The following is a 15,287-nucleotide window of genomic DNA, read 5'->3' as shown; positions in this document are numbered from 1 at the left end:
AGAAAACTGTCAAGTATCCCCATGAAAATTAATCATATTTCAATTTGAATTTATTCATACAACAAGGAAGACCACTCATTACCTCCACTTGATTATTAACAAAGATATGCAAATAATAAAATATGTGATAGTCATAATAAAAATACTATTATATCCATTATTTTTTAGAAAATCATATTTCTATCGCTAATATTATTTTCCAAATAATAATAAATAAATATAATATGTTCAAGAAAACTAGTTTTGTGCATGCATATTATGTACCACTGTCCAACTCATTTATCTGCCCCCTTCTCGAACAGTGCTAGTCTGGTGATGCTCTAATTATGTAAATGAAATATAAACATTTTATTCTTCAATTTACTCTATCACTTTTTTATTTATAAAAGAATTTAGTTTGATAATACACACAAGGTTTTATAGACCTTGATAGACATAGACACTCCGACATGTGGCGCGCTCTTGCTCCGCTGTTTAAGTCCTCGCCACAGCCTCGAAGTTTGACATCTACGTTATATTAGATCTATGTGTTAGCCTTGATTCATAATAGGACCCAGTTCCAGTTGATCATCTGGTTCATGTTCAATGGAGCTTAGCTTACAGAAGACAATGTATTTAGTTTAGTCGTATTTAACTGTAAAAATGAAAATATTCCAGAACTATATTATTCGTATTGTCGTGGTATTTCGCGATATTTGAATGAGGTGGAATGAAGTGATGAAAATTCTAGTCATAATCCTGGCCATGGAATATAAGTTGAAAGATGAATGCACGATCACAGACATTTGAATTGGTAAGGGATAATCTCTTGTTGTTTTACAATTTTCACTGCTTAGGTACATTGTTTTTGATGGTTGTAATAGGTGAATATTATTCATGCAAAACTACTTTATGTTATGGTTCTATTTTTTTAAGTCATTATAAACATGAATTCTATTTCTCAGTTACCATGAACATTTACTATTCAAAAACTTATTTTGACCCAATAGAATTGTACATAGACTTATGCAATAAGAGAAAAATAACTTAAACATGATTTATTCATTCATCTAGATTTCATTTTCATCTAATTCGTGGTTTCAAATTATGTATTTTTTTATAAAACTGTTTCACTGTTGCTTGATGCGATTTACGCAGCTCATAACATACAAATTTATTGGGACTTGAATTCAGTCAGCTGATTAAAATCTCACATTAAACCAGCAGTAGCGAGGACCTCCCCACAAAGTAGAGATTTGAAGAGCTGACTGAATAGATTTTGTGTATAAATAAGCTGGGAAAACATCCGTAAAGCCCCTCTAGGAAAACATGCATCGATTGAAGTTTGAGTTCACTTCTTATTAGGCCTTCTTGTTTATTAATTGGTTATACAGATTGAGAAGATGCAGTTCTCAGTTTTAGACTAAAATAGAAGTCAAAGTGGAATCTCATTTAAAAAAGTACGGTAATTAATTCCCCATTTTGGGTACAGTCCCGTATCTTCTGTAGCTATTGAAATTATCCATAGTGCATCAAAATATTAAATCACACATTTGTTCAGAACCAAAAATGGTTCATTTCGAACAATATTCCACCATACCATACCAAATAACTTTCTTCTGTTCGAGGATATTATGGTTTAATATCATTCATTACGGCACTAACCTAATGAATAATTCCATGAAATAAGGCGTGTAATGTCAGTATTGTTTCTATTGTTTGTTACATCGATAAACTAGACTTGATAATTCATTACTTCGAATGCCATATCTACTTATAATAGATTTCCATTATGTGTGCTACGCTATCTTACGTCTAGTGGACAAAAACCTTTACCCTGTATTATATGACCCAAGATGTTATTAAATAGTCCTAAATATAATAGAATCTATTTTTCAAATCGAAATGTGAGTTTCAACTTGAATAGGTATAATATAATCGATTTTTTGGTAATTATTTAGAACGGACTCATCAGGTATTATTCACTTTTTTTAATTTTCACTATTTTTTACTAATTTTTTCCCCAACACATCCAGAAAGTCTTCTCTGACAACTGTCTGTTCACTGTTTAACACTCAAAACTCCAATGCAAAAAGGAAAAGTTAATCTCACCAAACCCATCCCAACCAAACCTTACTGTAGTGAGGTCCACGTTATAATGGCAGTGGATAAAGATAGAAAAATAGCGATGCCGATTCTCTGAATTAATTAAGTATATTTCTACTCTGTCAAAAACATAATTGGCATCGTTGTGGACCTAGAAATGGACACAGTAGTACCACCGGCTTTGTCGAATGATATACAAGGATAGCAAAACCAAAGTTGATCAAATACTGTCATTATAACGTGGACCTCACTATAGTGCGTAACCTACTAGGGCGTGGGGACATAGGCCTACTACTCACCGCCGTCTCAAAGAAATAGTGGATGCGCTGATTGCGCTCCGCACAATTATTGTTATATCTTCTCTTAAACTGGAACTCAGCCAGGTAGCTAGGGAAGTCGGACTTTTTCACACCAAATCTAGGTATGGTCATTTTTATTTGATCAGTATTAGGTATATTTCACTTTTTGGCCAAATTGCACTGTTCTCCACACATTTTACACTTGTAACACTTAGAAATATTGTGTTTTAACATAAAATCTAAAACTTCCTCATCTTTGAACCTTGTGCTCTCTAAATATTTCAATTTACAACCAACACAATACATTTTGAAATATCTTAGTTCATCAGTTTTAAACAAACTTTGTTGATTAAAAGATAAACTATGATTTATTATTTCATTTTCTTCTCAAAGAGCAACCATAATTTACATATGGAATGGTCATAATTACATACAGAATGATCTCTCCTGCTGTCATAATTCACATTTTCATAATTTTGATCTAGACAACCACAGGATTGTCTAATCAGTTTTAGTGATGAAATGAGAAAAAGCATTGTGGGTAACATAAAATATAAACAAAACTACCATACATAACCTTGATGAGTAAAGAAAGTTAATTTTAGAATTTATATTAATTAATATATTTGAAATGCAAAGAAAAAATTGTTGTTCCAAGTTGAACAAAATATCATCACATAATCAAATCCATAAGTTTTATAAAGAATAGAGTAAGTAGGCTATATCTTTTTAAATACCTGATGAGTCCGTTCTAAACTAGTACCGATTTTTTAATTGAAGTATAAAAGATCAATATACTGTACAATTCGAAACTCCAATACATAAACAAAAGAAGCTGAAATTCATCACACATACCTATCCTGTACATAATACAAATATAAATCGAAAATGAAAGTAGAAGAGAATTTTTTTACAAATATGGAATGTATACTAATATTTCAATTGACTTTATGTTGTGTCACATCTTGTACAAGACTCACTTTTTGTCAAGGGTGAAAATTACAATAAAGGTTAGTGCGTCAATCCGTAATCTTTTTGACCACAAATTGAAGTTGTGGGCTACCAAAATATCACTTGCAAAAGACCCATTTCTCCAAATTGAAATTTGGACAGATTTGTCTTTTCGTTGATACTTTAGTAAATAAACTTTTCTATACTGCACGTTTATAAATAATATTTTAATACCAATACTTCAAATTAAATACCAAGCAGTTTTAAATTTGTTGTAAGTGGGTTTGTTCTAGCGCCTTCAAATTTGTCTAAATGAATTTCTGCTATGTGGGGTAGAAGAGAATACCACTGGTTGTTAAGGAATTGTTCACACATTGCGAATGGAACACTCCCATAAATTTATGTTGCTTTCCCATAAAAACCAAAAATGTATTATTCTCTGTCTGGAAGAGCTGAAATACATTGGAAAGAAGGATTTTAGAGATCTCCTTTGTGGATGTGGTGTAGGAGCGTTCTCTACAACGGACGTTATAATATACAGGACCGTATGTTTCAAAGAATATGTCTCGGTTTTAAACAGTTAACGTATACCTATTCATAGGATATAACTACAAAATGTATATGAAAATAATCACAGAAGTTGAACGGTTTGTAGTCAAATATCATAAATATCGTATGCACAGCTGGTGTTGCAGTTTGAAGGCATATGGAGAATTGGAAATAAATTTTTACAAAACATCAACTATTGAGGGTATATTTCTGTGCAGTTAGTATTATTTTAGTTATTTTCTGCAATAAAACTTTTTAAAAATCGAATATTTCGAAACACCTGGTAATCCGGTAGTATTTATTTAGTGAAAAAGTATTTTCAAAATAATGTTTTGAATAAGCACTCGTTTTTCTTGATAACCTTATACTTTCAGGTGCAACGACTCAATAGTAAGAGACTGCCTCAATATACGGTAGATAAGATTAATTCATCAAAATAGTCTCAACATATTGATTATCAAGTTATTTGTTATCCAGATCCAGGATAATCATTCAATTTGTTCTGATCATCGTGGAAAGCGCTATCAAGTTTTATCGGTATTAACTAACGATCAAGTACTGCTGTAAATTTGTATGATATTACTGACTATGTTCAATCATTTTTCATTGCTCCTGGACAAGATAACAAAAAAGGAGAATTTATCTGATGAATGACCATATTTATACAAATAAAAAATTAACATAGATCATTTATTCTTATTAAAAAATTCATCATTTAAATATAACAATAGGTAATTAAGATGTGCATAATAACAGCTTTTCGTATTTTTCTATAAACGTTTGATAATTCAGTACACATTCATGTTATCAATACAATGTGCTCTAATGGCTAGGTTGAAATCGAACTGTGGAATATCAATATAAATAGCAACGCGTAGAATGATGTAATAAAAATCTTTGAAGCTAGGTTTATTGCACATTATTCTGCATCAATATAAACGAAAAGAAATCGTTTCAAATATTTACGATTCCATGTTTTTGAGTCATGATTTATAGAGTTTTTGAGTCAAGTAATAATATCTTTTTCAAGCTAAGGCAGTGCCCATTGTATTTCTAATCTTTTCTAAGTTATTGAAAATTGAAGTAAGTGTAATGTAGTGAGCTATAAATATAATTGAATCTTCGTGCATTTGAAACAGTCATGGACGCATCAGAACGTATAGTTTATTTGATTTTTTTTTCAGTTTGAAGCATAATAAAAACTGGCTTATAATTGTTTATCATAGCGATCAAGCTTGATGGGTCATTGATCTCTGAATTATTTATTTCTTCTGTTTTATCCATTCTTGTTTCTGTAACAACATAAGGTTGTTCTTGTTTTGTTCTAATAAACATTTCTAGAAAAAATAAATCTTAGTTAATAATTGTTTTTGTCTTGTGAACTATGTAATGCATCTTTATCAGTAAGTTTATTCTGTTCATCATGTATAATCTATTAGATTAAATATAGTTTGTGCGATTGTGTTTGTACACTCATTTCAATAAAATAGGTGCAATGCAAAGATACAATGAAAAATGGTTGTTTGTGGGCTCTCTTCCCAGCCAAGTACTTCAGTGGAATTCCCAGTTTTGACAGTTGTGAAGGTTTTTTTATAAAAATGGATTACATTCAATGTTTATGATTCTGTAATGATAGTTCATTTAAATGAATGTAACAATTCATTACTCCGAACATTTTATCATCAAATTCCGATCGCCATCAAATTCTATCCAACAATATCACTGTGTTGAAAATAACGAATCAGTTGTCTTAGTCCGTCAATGTTTCATTGGTGGATGATCCCTTGTTATAAAGTAGAAACTGTATAAAAAAGTCCTCACATAACAAGGTTTTTTTTTTAAATTTCAGGCTCTAATGCTTTATCATTGATAGATAAATAGAATATCTTTATTTTTACACTTTACATGAAATTAAGTGTTGTGGGCGAAGTTCAGGCAATAAGAGCTCTATCATCCACATAATACCAATACATATACAGACGTATTGATAGTCTTTTTGGGGGAATTCCACGCCATCTGTAAACTAACATTAATGTTATAATATATCCTTTCCCATTTAAAATTAATGTATTGTATAAATGTAATTATTTCACTTATTCATATCTTTGTGATGCAATGTGTAAAAATAAATTGATTTGATCACATTTAAGGCACATTGAGTGAGAATGATATGTAGTTTATATGTTTTCCTACAGTTACGTTGAAAAGTGGCCATTGCTGCACTGATTACAGAACGCAAAGAATCACTTTTCCGCTCTAGTGCGGGAAAAAATTTTCTGCACTCCAGATTTGCAACATGGCAACGCAAAATACTTAGTAGGTTATATGGAGCAACAGTGCAGCAAAATCAAAATGAAGTTGGTAACAGTGACTGGGCTGCTATAGTGAGCAGAGGTGCAACGAAGCACAATGAGCAAATTATTAAGTAGATATATTATAACCAAGGACAAAATTTTTATTCAATTTGACACTAAATTAAGGTTTTTATCAATAATAAAATTACACAGAAAAACATTTGATCCATTTCAGGCAATTTTACCCATAATTACCCATTTTTCATATTCAATGGTAACTGTAGGAAAAACTTAATGTGAAATACGTGCGCAAAGTTTTTCTGCTGCACTCAAGAAACCATTCCGCCCTCGCCTACGGCTCGGGCGTAAACGTTTCTTTCGGTGCAGCAAACTGTCACTTTGCGCACTAGTTGCACAAATAACTATTTTAATTTACCAATGAGTGACATTTATATGCAATCTATATATTTTTTACGTTTATGTTAGATATCATGTTTTTTTTTCGTTTTCAGTCAGTCGAAGGCCGGCAGGTTGATGAAGCCGTAGCAAGCATCTTCCACACAGTTCTGTTTCACCGCTCTCTAGGAAAGTTCTGTTACAAACAAGAGGGCAGCTACTCAGTCGGCACAGTTGGTTATGCCGATGTTGACTGCGACTTTATTGACTTCACCTATGTAAGTAAAGCCTGTGGAGAGATTGCAGTAAATGGTCTTCTGTCAATAAATGTTTAAAAAAATGATCACATCACCTGGTTTCTTTCATAATGAAAAATACACGACATTTCTGAGAGAAACCCATATTATTATTTATTTAGCGTATGGCAGATACACAGCAAATATCCTATATAGCTCATGAGTCTCAAATGCCTAGATATACAATGTATATTTCCAAATTCCTTGAGATGTTGTGTAGTCTTCGGTCAGGAGAACATAAGTTTGTCTGACCGCCATTATTTGCTAGTCCATTTAGCGTTACAAAGTGTGAAACCCATATACTGCACTCAATGGGAGTCGAGTATATTATATGAGTTTTTGTGTTGAACAGTTCAGATTCCAAATTAAATAACCTAATAGCCATAAGCCCATGTAGTGCACTAAAGCCAAGCCTATATCCCACTTGAAAGACATTCACTTTAAACTGAGCATTGATTGAATAGGAAGAATTGATGTTATTTATAGGCAATTGTGGCAGTATGAAGTAACGTTGTATCATTCAAAGTATCAGAATTGAGTGAGATCAGTTTAATTTCAGCTTTGCTTAAATGGGAAGCAGTGATTCTACAAGGTGGTGCAGAGGAAACGCATAATTTTCGAACCGCTAGTACTCGGTGACGGGAGGGGGTATTGCCCTGGAACGAATGTTGGCAGACGGCCCATACTATGCCATTTCAGTTGCTATGAGCGTTGGAACTTACAACATCATGTGTTCGCTGTCGAGCAGTTTTTTAGAAACAATAAATCTGTAGTTACAGTGCAACGCTTTTCCGTCAATATTTTAGAGTTGGACGTTGATCGAAATATCGTACTCCGATGTATTGCAGCGTTTAGAAGTACTGGCTCTGTGATGAAAAAAAACCACCTGGTCTTCTCCGTTCAGTTCGTACTCCGGAAAATATAGACCGAATCAGTGTTGTCTAGTCCTTAGGCCATGTCATCTAGTCGATCGTCCAGGACTAGTAACAACTCTTGTTCTGACTCTGTCAACATTTTCCTGAGTCTGTCTACATTTCCCAGCACTTGAACGCTGCAATACATCGGAGTACAATATTTCGATCATCTTCCAACTCTAAAATATCGACGGAAAAGTGTTGCACTGTGACTACAGATTCATTGTTTCTAAAAAAACTGCTCGACAGCGAACACATGATGTTGTACGTTCCAACGCTTATAGCAGCTGAAATGGCATAGTATGGGCCGTTTGCCAACATGCGTTCCAGGGTAATACCCCCTCCTGTCGTCGAGTACTAGCGGTTCGAAAAATTACCCGCACCACCCTGTACTTATAAGGATTGCAGAGTTCGAAGTGAATCTTACAAAGCAACTTGATACTTGCTACTAACTTAAATAAAATCTCTTCAATCAATAATTCATTTTGTAAAAACAAAAAAAGAGGCGTATTAGAATATACAATGAATTCAACTTCAAGGAATAGGATAAAAATTCATAATTTCTACAATAATCAATAGTTTATTTAATGCAATAACATTTTTCAAAACTACAAAATGCTACTGCAAAGATACAGTTTCAGAATGTAACAGTTCTTCTAGCAAAATATATTTAAGTGAGATTCACGTTATAAAGTCAGTATATGGGTAACGGATACTTTGATACTTTCATAGCTTACAACGGTGCGGAATTGGAAAAGGATAGAGCTATATACTTCGTCTAATGCTAGACAAGGATAGCAAAACTATGTTAATCAGGTGCTTTATAACGCGAATCTCACTAGAGAGTTGTTTATTTATACCTGTTTGTGATTGCTTAGAAATAAATTGAAATTGAATTTTATTCTTCTTCGTTTACAGTGTACAACAAATATACATAAATAGTTTGAAGAAGGTTCCTCTCATTGTCTGGGGTTCAGGTGCGAGTTGCTAACAAGATTATCATAAACTACGCTCTAAAATAATACAAGATGCAAGCTTACTAAGAAAATAAAAAAGAAGAAAACTTTCAATTCAACGGTAATTGAAGAGACTAGAGATTTTGTCCATATTCCACTTCATTTCAATAAAAAATATTATTTTACAGAAGCATGCTTTCATCAATATACAGACTTTAACAACGGTAATTCAAGAGTAACAATAGTACTGATAAGCTAGAAAATAAAATACTTGAAGCAGACAAAACTACTCATTTGTTGAAATTCAAATTTTGTAGGTTTGCTGCTCGTCACATAACCTCGACAGACACTTAAAGCGTGAGATATCGGGCTTCTCGGAAGCTCTGAGGGGCAACGATGGCCCCACCTGCGGTCAAATATCGTTGGAATTCTTTCAAAAACGTAGAACAAGATGGCCATTTGCTCCAGAATGTATCCCCTGGGAGGTGTGGAATGTGAGGCTCGAGCTAATCAAACTACATAATGAGTCAGGTTTGTTATTTGTTCAGTATTGTATAACTCTTTTCGTTTAAATTCACAGCAATATTTGTGAGCTGATAGCTAATGACAGTTTTCACTTACATTGATTTCTCGCCGACTTGATATCGTCTCGGTTTCAGCCCGGTGGTGGTCGAAATTACATGGTGACAAACTGCTTTCTCACTCACTAAAAGTCTCGGCCGGTTATCGGCCGACAGATAATGTGTCGTTGAAAGCATCGCTCTCACTCATATCGCCCTATAATCGGCAGACATTACGTCATTGAGAGTTTTGAGCACGATTTTATAAGTCAGGTTAGGTAGCACGTTATTAAGTATGCTCCAATAGTAAGTTACAAGTAGAATTGTCATGGAAAATAAATATAATTTTTTTACTCTTATATAATGTTAAAAGTGCTGAAATTACAGAAATCGTGTCGGTGTCGGTAAGTGTGAAAGGCTTCAACAATGAAAAGTACCAAAATTGGTGTGTGTGAAACCGACTTTTATTTTGGGTTATTTAAAACACATTTCTGCTTGTGGCCCTGGCCATACACAAACATTTTAACTATACACTTACGTTTGTGGAGGTTACACGTCTTGCTTTCCAGTGAATTTTTACTCTGCAAGTATAAAGAGAATATCGTTGGTATTTTTATGGGAGTGTTCACACTTTGCTGTATATCATAATAACCAATGCCATTAGGTCTCCTATGAACCAATGTTTTTTTATTATTTGCAACTGAGTATAAATTCATTGGAAAACAGGGCGTAAGCGATTCGAAGTATCTAAGAAACAAGATACATGATGATTGTTTGTAATCTATCATTTCTATGATGTAAAATACAGAGAGTGGCGGATATAAGTCCTCAATTTGCCACTGTTGTAGCTCAGCGCTAGAGGTAGTAGACGGTTCATGACTGGTTCCAAAGTGAAAAATCTAATTTTGCAATTATTAGTGGCAACATGACGTGAAACTGTTAACATTTTGTGTACGTCATCATAACTTCTTTAAAATTGCTGATTCTATAATAATATTCAATATACTATTTTTGAAATAGTTTTCCTGTCATGAATTGCATCGTTTCGACTTATCCTGAAGTGCGTACGAAATAATGAAATATTATAAATAATCATTTATTTCAACAAGGGTACGAAATTTTATTAATAAGTTCAGCTATCAAAATCCACTGCCAGTTAGAACTAGTACCTACGTTCAACTACTCCAGTAAGCAGTTTGACGCATTGGAGATCGTTCAGCTCCTTTGTAGACTACAAAATCATATTTTTTCAAGTTTGATGACAAGCGCACGATACACAGCTCTACGTCATGTTACCACTAAAAATTGCAAGTTCTAGCGATCTTGACGCTAGAAACTTGATCTTCACTTTGGAACCATTCAGCACTCGTTAATCACTATTATACTCATATTTTCTTGTAGAGCTGTTCAATATGATTTTTTATGTTTATGATTCACTGTTTAATTGATGCATCATAATATATTAGTTAATGTTGCATTCAAACAATTGTTGATAGTTCAATACTTTACTGAATACTTCAGTCTGTCGGACCAAATATATTGAGTCGCTTATTCTCACAACTTTAGTTACCAATTTTCGTACGACTTATTTAAATTGTAATTATCGGCCAGTGGAAATCTATACTGTATGAATATTTCAACATATTTATTATCTATTTATTTATTTGGATACAACCACAAATCATATGAATATGATTGGGAAAGATATTTAGACTACAATATACGTTAATAGACTATAGCCGTTAATACAGAGCGTCGTCGCTTAGGAATTGTATGTTATCTTCAGTCGCTTCGTGATCTGATTCGCGCTAGTGTAAGTAGGGCCTTAATTCTAGAAAAACGCTACAGAGAGTACTACAAATGCAATCAATGTTCTCAAGAAAACTATTCTTCTATTTTCAGAGCGACAAGTATGCAGGGAAAAAGTTGGTGATATATTGACGGAGAAGATTCTGTACGTTGCAGAAATAATGAATAGGCATGATTATGTTCCAAAAATGCCTAATCAATCTGAGCTGGATCTCATTTTTGATACGAGTTATCCAGATATTCAGCCATATCTGTTCAAAGTAAGTATGGTGTTCTTTCTTGAAAAGTATATTCTAGAATCATTCTAATTGGTTGAATTGTAATTAATATGCTGTGGAACACTCTGAATACTACTGCAATCATAAGTAATATTGCCAATAAAATAATACTATTCACATTCTATCGTCTGTAAACAATTACTTTTTAATCTACGTATCAATAAACAGTTGTATAATATTTATTTACTGAATATAGTATTCAGTAAAGTATTTATTATCTCTGAAACGACAGATTAGAAATGCGTTAAAAATGTGGTGGAGTGGCGAAGGTTGAGCAGTTGTATCTGTTGAGTTGCATCAGTGATTTGATTTGAGTTGGGGTGACTGAGTTGAGTTGCGGATGTGGGTCACTGGTGGAGGGTTTCCGGAAGCCTTTTGGGGAGGAGAGACACCTCTTCTCCATGGTGACTCACCAAGGTGGGAGGATGCAGGGTATCTGCACTCCAGATTTATCCATTCTTTATTATTTTATTGATTCAATGATAAAAATGTAATTTTTTATTCAAGAGTAACACTTGAAACGAGTATTTTACTCTTACTGTCCAGTCTTACTCTTGGGAACACTAGGCAGTCTGTTGAGTATTCGTTAAGTGAACGGAGACCCACTACTGTGTCGAATGCCTCCTATATGGCTGAGCTCTCAGCTCAAGTAATTGAGAGTCCCATACAAGGTGGGCTCAACTTGCTAAGCTCATATTTGTGCGTGAATGCATTCTGCAGACCTAAATGTATGGAAAAGATACATGCAATACTTGTCAACACTTTCAGCTGCTTTTTTCGCTACCCTCTACCTTTGCCGCTTCACTATGTATTGACCCTTACAAAGAAGTGAAACTGAATTGAACTAGGAAGTAAATTCGATGCTTACTACCTTGACCAGTGATTACCCAATAAAATCTATAATTACTTCTTCAGAAACAAAACCCCAAGTTACTATGGATTATATTTATATGACTACATTCTATATATATATATCTATATAATAAGAGAAAGTAGGGTTGTGTTTGTTCGTTTGTTCGCATCAAAACATGTCAACTTGTGGATTGCATACCGGAAAAACGGGAATGATTTGGATCTCCAAATTTTGCACATAGATTCTAAAAATATCAATCTCGTGCACCTGGAAGCCCAAATTTTAATTTTCCTTCTAGATTTTTCAGATTACTGTTTAAATTTCATTAATGGTACATTCGATTTCATTGAAAAATCACCAAATCATATGGTTGAAATTAAAAAAGGAACATCTGTTTCTATATTGCTTTCTACCTGAAAAACGTAGTTTTGAAACTTCGTTTTCCTGATGCAATGTTTAGGCCTACACGTGGCATGGATTATTAATTTTCCAGCTAGAACAATTTTTGAGACAAAGTGCTAAATAAACGTCTACAGTTTCATCAATGCTGTATCGGCAATATGAAAACGCATGCAGTTACTATGTCTTTGAATGAAGGTGTTGTTATTTACATGAAGAAATTATATTCTTCCATTTTTATTTAATTGAAATTTCAAAATTATTCGAGCCCTGATAGAATGACTGACTCACTGCACAGTGAGTCGAAAATTTTAATATTGGAATGAGGGGTATTTTGGCAAGCTGAGCAAAAAAATAAGGTCATATGCACCTTTTCGTTATATCTTCAAATGAAAAATGAGTTTTGTGGGTTGTCAAAACTCCCTCTGAAAGGGAAACTATTCAACTTATTCTATCTTTTAGTAAAATAACAATGATCATCCATCCATGTATCATCTTCTATACTATAATAAAGGAAAGAACTGCATTATAAACGTAGCTTATACAGGTGTGAAGTATAGGGAAATTATGTTTGACGCATTATCACGTCAGAACTAATGGACTGATTAACTTGAAATGTTGCATATAGATTCTTGCTTAACCGAGGGTGGTTATAGACCAATTTTAAATTCTTCAAGATTTGATTACATCAAGTTATCAGTTTGTCAAGTTTTCAATTATTTGTCATGCTTCCAGTTTGTATGGAAGCAGCAGAAGATTTCTATTAAAATGGAAATTAGAATATAGGTATGATTGGGGATCCTTTTTGAATGATAAAAACAGGTTTTCCGTCACACCCAAATTTTTTCCGCCATTTTGAATCCAACTTATTTTTTTAATTGAAAGGTGGTGATACTGATTTACTTGAAATGCAGCATATAAATTCTTAATCAACCGAGGATTATTATAGGCCTATTTTGAATACTTCTAGATTTCATTACGTCAAGTTAAAAGAAAGACCCTTGCGAAGCATGGGTTACCTGCTATATATATATATATATTAAAACAGGAGACACGATATAAATAGATTGAAAACACTTGAAAACTTACATTAGAAATGGGGGGAAATTTTCGGAGACTGAGTCTCCTTTCTCAACCCAGCAGACTGCAGTTAGTTTTGAATCCCAGGATTGAGAAAGGAGACTCAGTCTCTGAAAATTTCCCCCCATTTCTAATGTAAGTTTTTAAGTGTTTTCAATCTATTTATATCGTGTCTCCTGTTTTAATTTATATATCAGAACAAAAAATACTTGTATTGTTGAAAATGTGCTTGGAAGTAGGAGTAGTGATGAGTGATGAGTGATGATAAGTGTTTGGGTTAGGAAAGTAATTCACAAGATGAATAATTCACTTGCATCTACTCTTCTACTTGTTTGGATGAATATTGTGAACCAATGAGTGAGTAACCTGTCAATAGTTTTAAGCGGATCACTAATAAGTCAACAATTTGTTTTCAAATGTTTATTATTTTTTGATGAAAAATTAGTTCAAGCTTTCAATATTTTTGTGTTTTAGCTGTCTTTTTCTACGTCCGATCTGCCAGGGACCTCGTTAGGCAGCACAATGAAGAAATTGATCAAGGAAACTCTTTCTCTCTGACCTTTTGCCGTGTAAATACTCTTTGGCATGCTCTTCGTGGATCTTATGTGTAATAGTTTCAAAAATATTTTACAGCCATTAGAATACTATCGCATAGTGAGATTATTTGGTGTATATTTGCTTAATAATGGCTTATTATTCTAATATTTGAGAAGTACAATTTTATCAATTTGCTTGTTTGATACAATTTGAATACATTCAAATGACCATGAATAACTGTGGATATTATTGTCATGAATGTGAGAACGATTAGTAAGACAGATATAATAGTCGATATTTTAGTCAATAGTGGAAGCGATAGTTGTTTTATTTTTTAATGTAAATAACAAATTCTTTTACATGAATATTTATGTATCTTTAGACTTACTGAAGTGTATAAGAACCGATGGGGAGTAATTAGTTACCCATACTGCTCACTGTTTGTTGTACATTTCCGATAATGCACATTCTATATTATTCTGATGTTATTATATGATAATATCATATTATTATTATATCATAATATTATTATTCTGAGTCAGGTATTGAAAAGTAAATCTCGAATTGACTTTCATGGAATCAAAGTTTATTGTGTAGATGTTGTTTTATTTTTTAAATATCACTGTTGTATTCTATTTTAAATCAATTTTAACTTTCATTTTTAATCAAGAGGCTTGCGAATATTTTAAATTGGAAACCACTAAAGTTATTTTCTTTTTCATAGTTTTTATGAATAAATTTTGTTCTATGCATATTATTATATTTATATTGAATACAAGTTTCAACTTGCATTTCTAAGTGGAGAAAATGTGATTCTAATTTTTTATGATTTTAAGAAGAATTTCTATTGTTTTATCAAATACAAATATTTTCTAATAAACGGTTGTTTCGATACCATACTCTTTTTTTAATTACACATTTAACCTAGCTTGACCATTATGTTGTTTAGAAATTGAAAGAATAAGACATTGATGTTGTCAATACCACAATATTTGTTCAAAATTAATTACAGAACCAGGTTCCATAGCGAC

At 32.9% G+C, this 15,287-nt stretch overlaps 1 protein-coding gene across 1 annotated transcript; it reads left to right on the top strand.

Annotated features, from left to right (window-relative positions):
* Positions 1-505: 505 nt before the first annotated feature.
* Positions 506-15,153, top strand: LOC111044780 (autophagy-related protein 101). The gene is made up of 5 exons (XM_022330002.2): positions 506-793; positions 6,691-6,852; positions 9,058-9,271; positions 11,203-11,369; positions 14,194-15,153. Exons 1-5 carry the CDS (start codon positions 764-766, stop codon positions 14,275-14,277), a joined length of 657 nt encoding a protein of 218 aa, XP_022185694.2. The 5' UTR covers positions 506-763; the 3' UTR covers positions 14,278-15,153.
* Positions 15,154-15,287: the final 134 nt, after the last annotated feature.

The sequence above is a fragment of the Nilaparvata lugens genome, chromosome X, assembly GCF_014356525.2.
Source record: "Nilaparvata lugens isolate BPH chromosome X, ASM1435652v1, whole genome shotgun sequence".
Classification (NCBI taxonomy): Eukaryota; Metazoa; Arthropoda; class Insecta; order Hemiptera; family Delphacidae; genus Nilaparvata; species Nilaparvata lugens.
This window is presented reverse-complemented; position numbering and strand designations above follow the sequence as displayed.

Excerpts from the sequence above, each read along its gene's own strand:
- LOC111044780 (XM_022330002.2), top strand. The coding sequence starts at position 764 with ATGAATGCACGATCACAGACATTTGAATTG. Across the intron at positions 6,853-9,057 it reads ACTTTATTGACTTCACCTAT|GTTTGCTGCTCGTCACATAA; the intron begins GTAAGTAAAGCC and ends CAAATTTTGTAG. Across the intron at positions 9,272-11,202 it reads CAAACTACATAATGAGTCAG|AGCGACAAGTATGCAGGGAA; the intron begins GTTTGTTATTTG and ends TTCTATTTTCAG.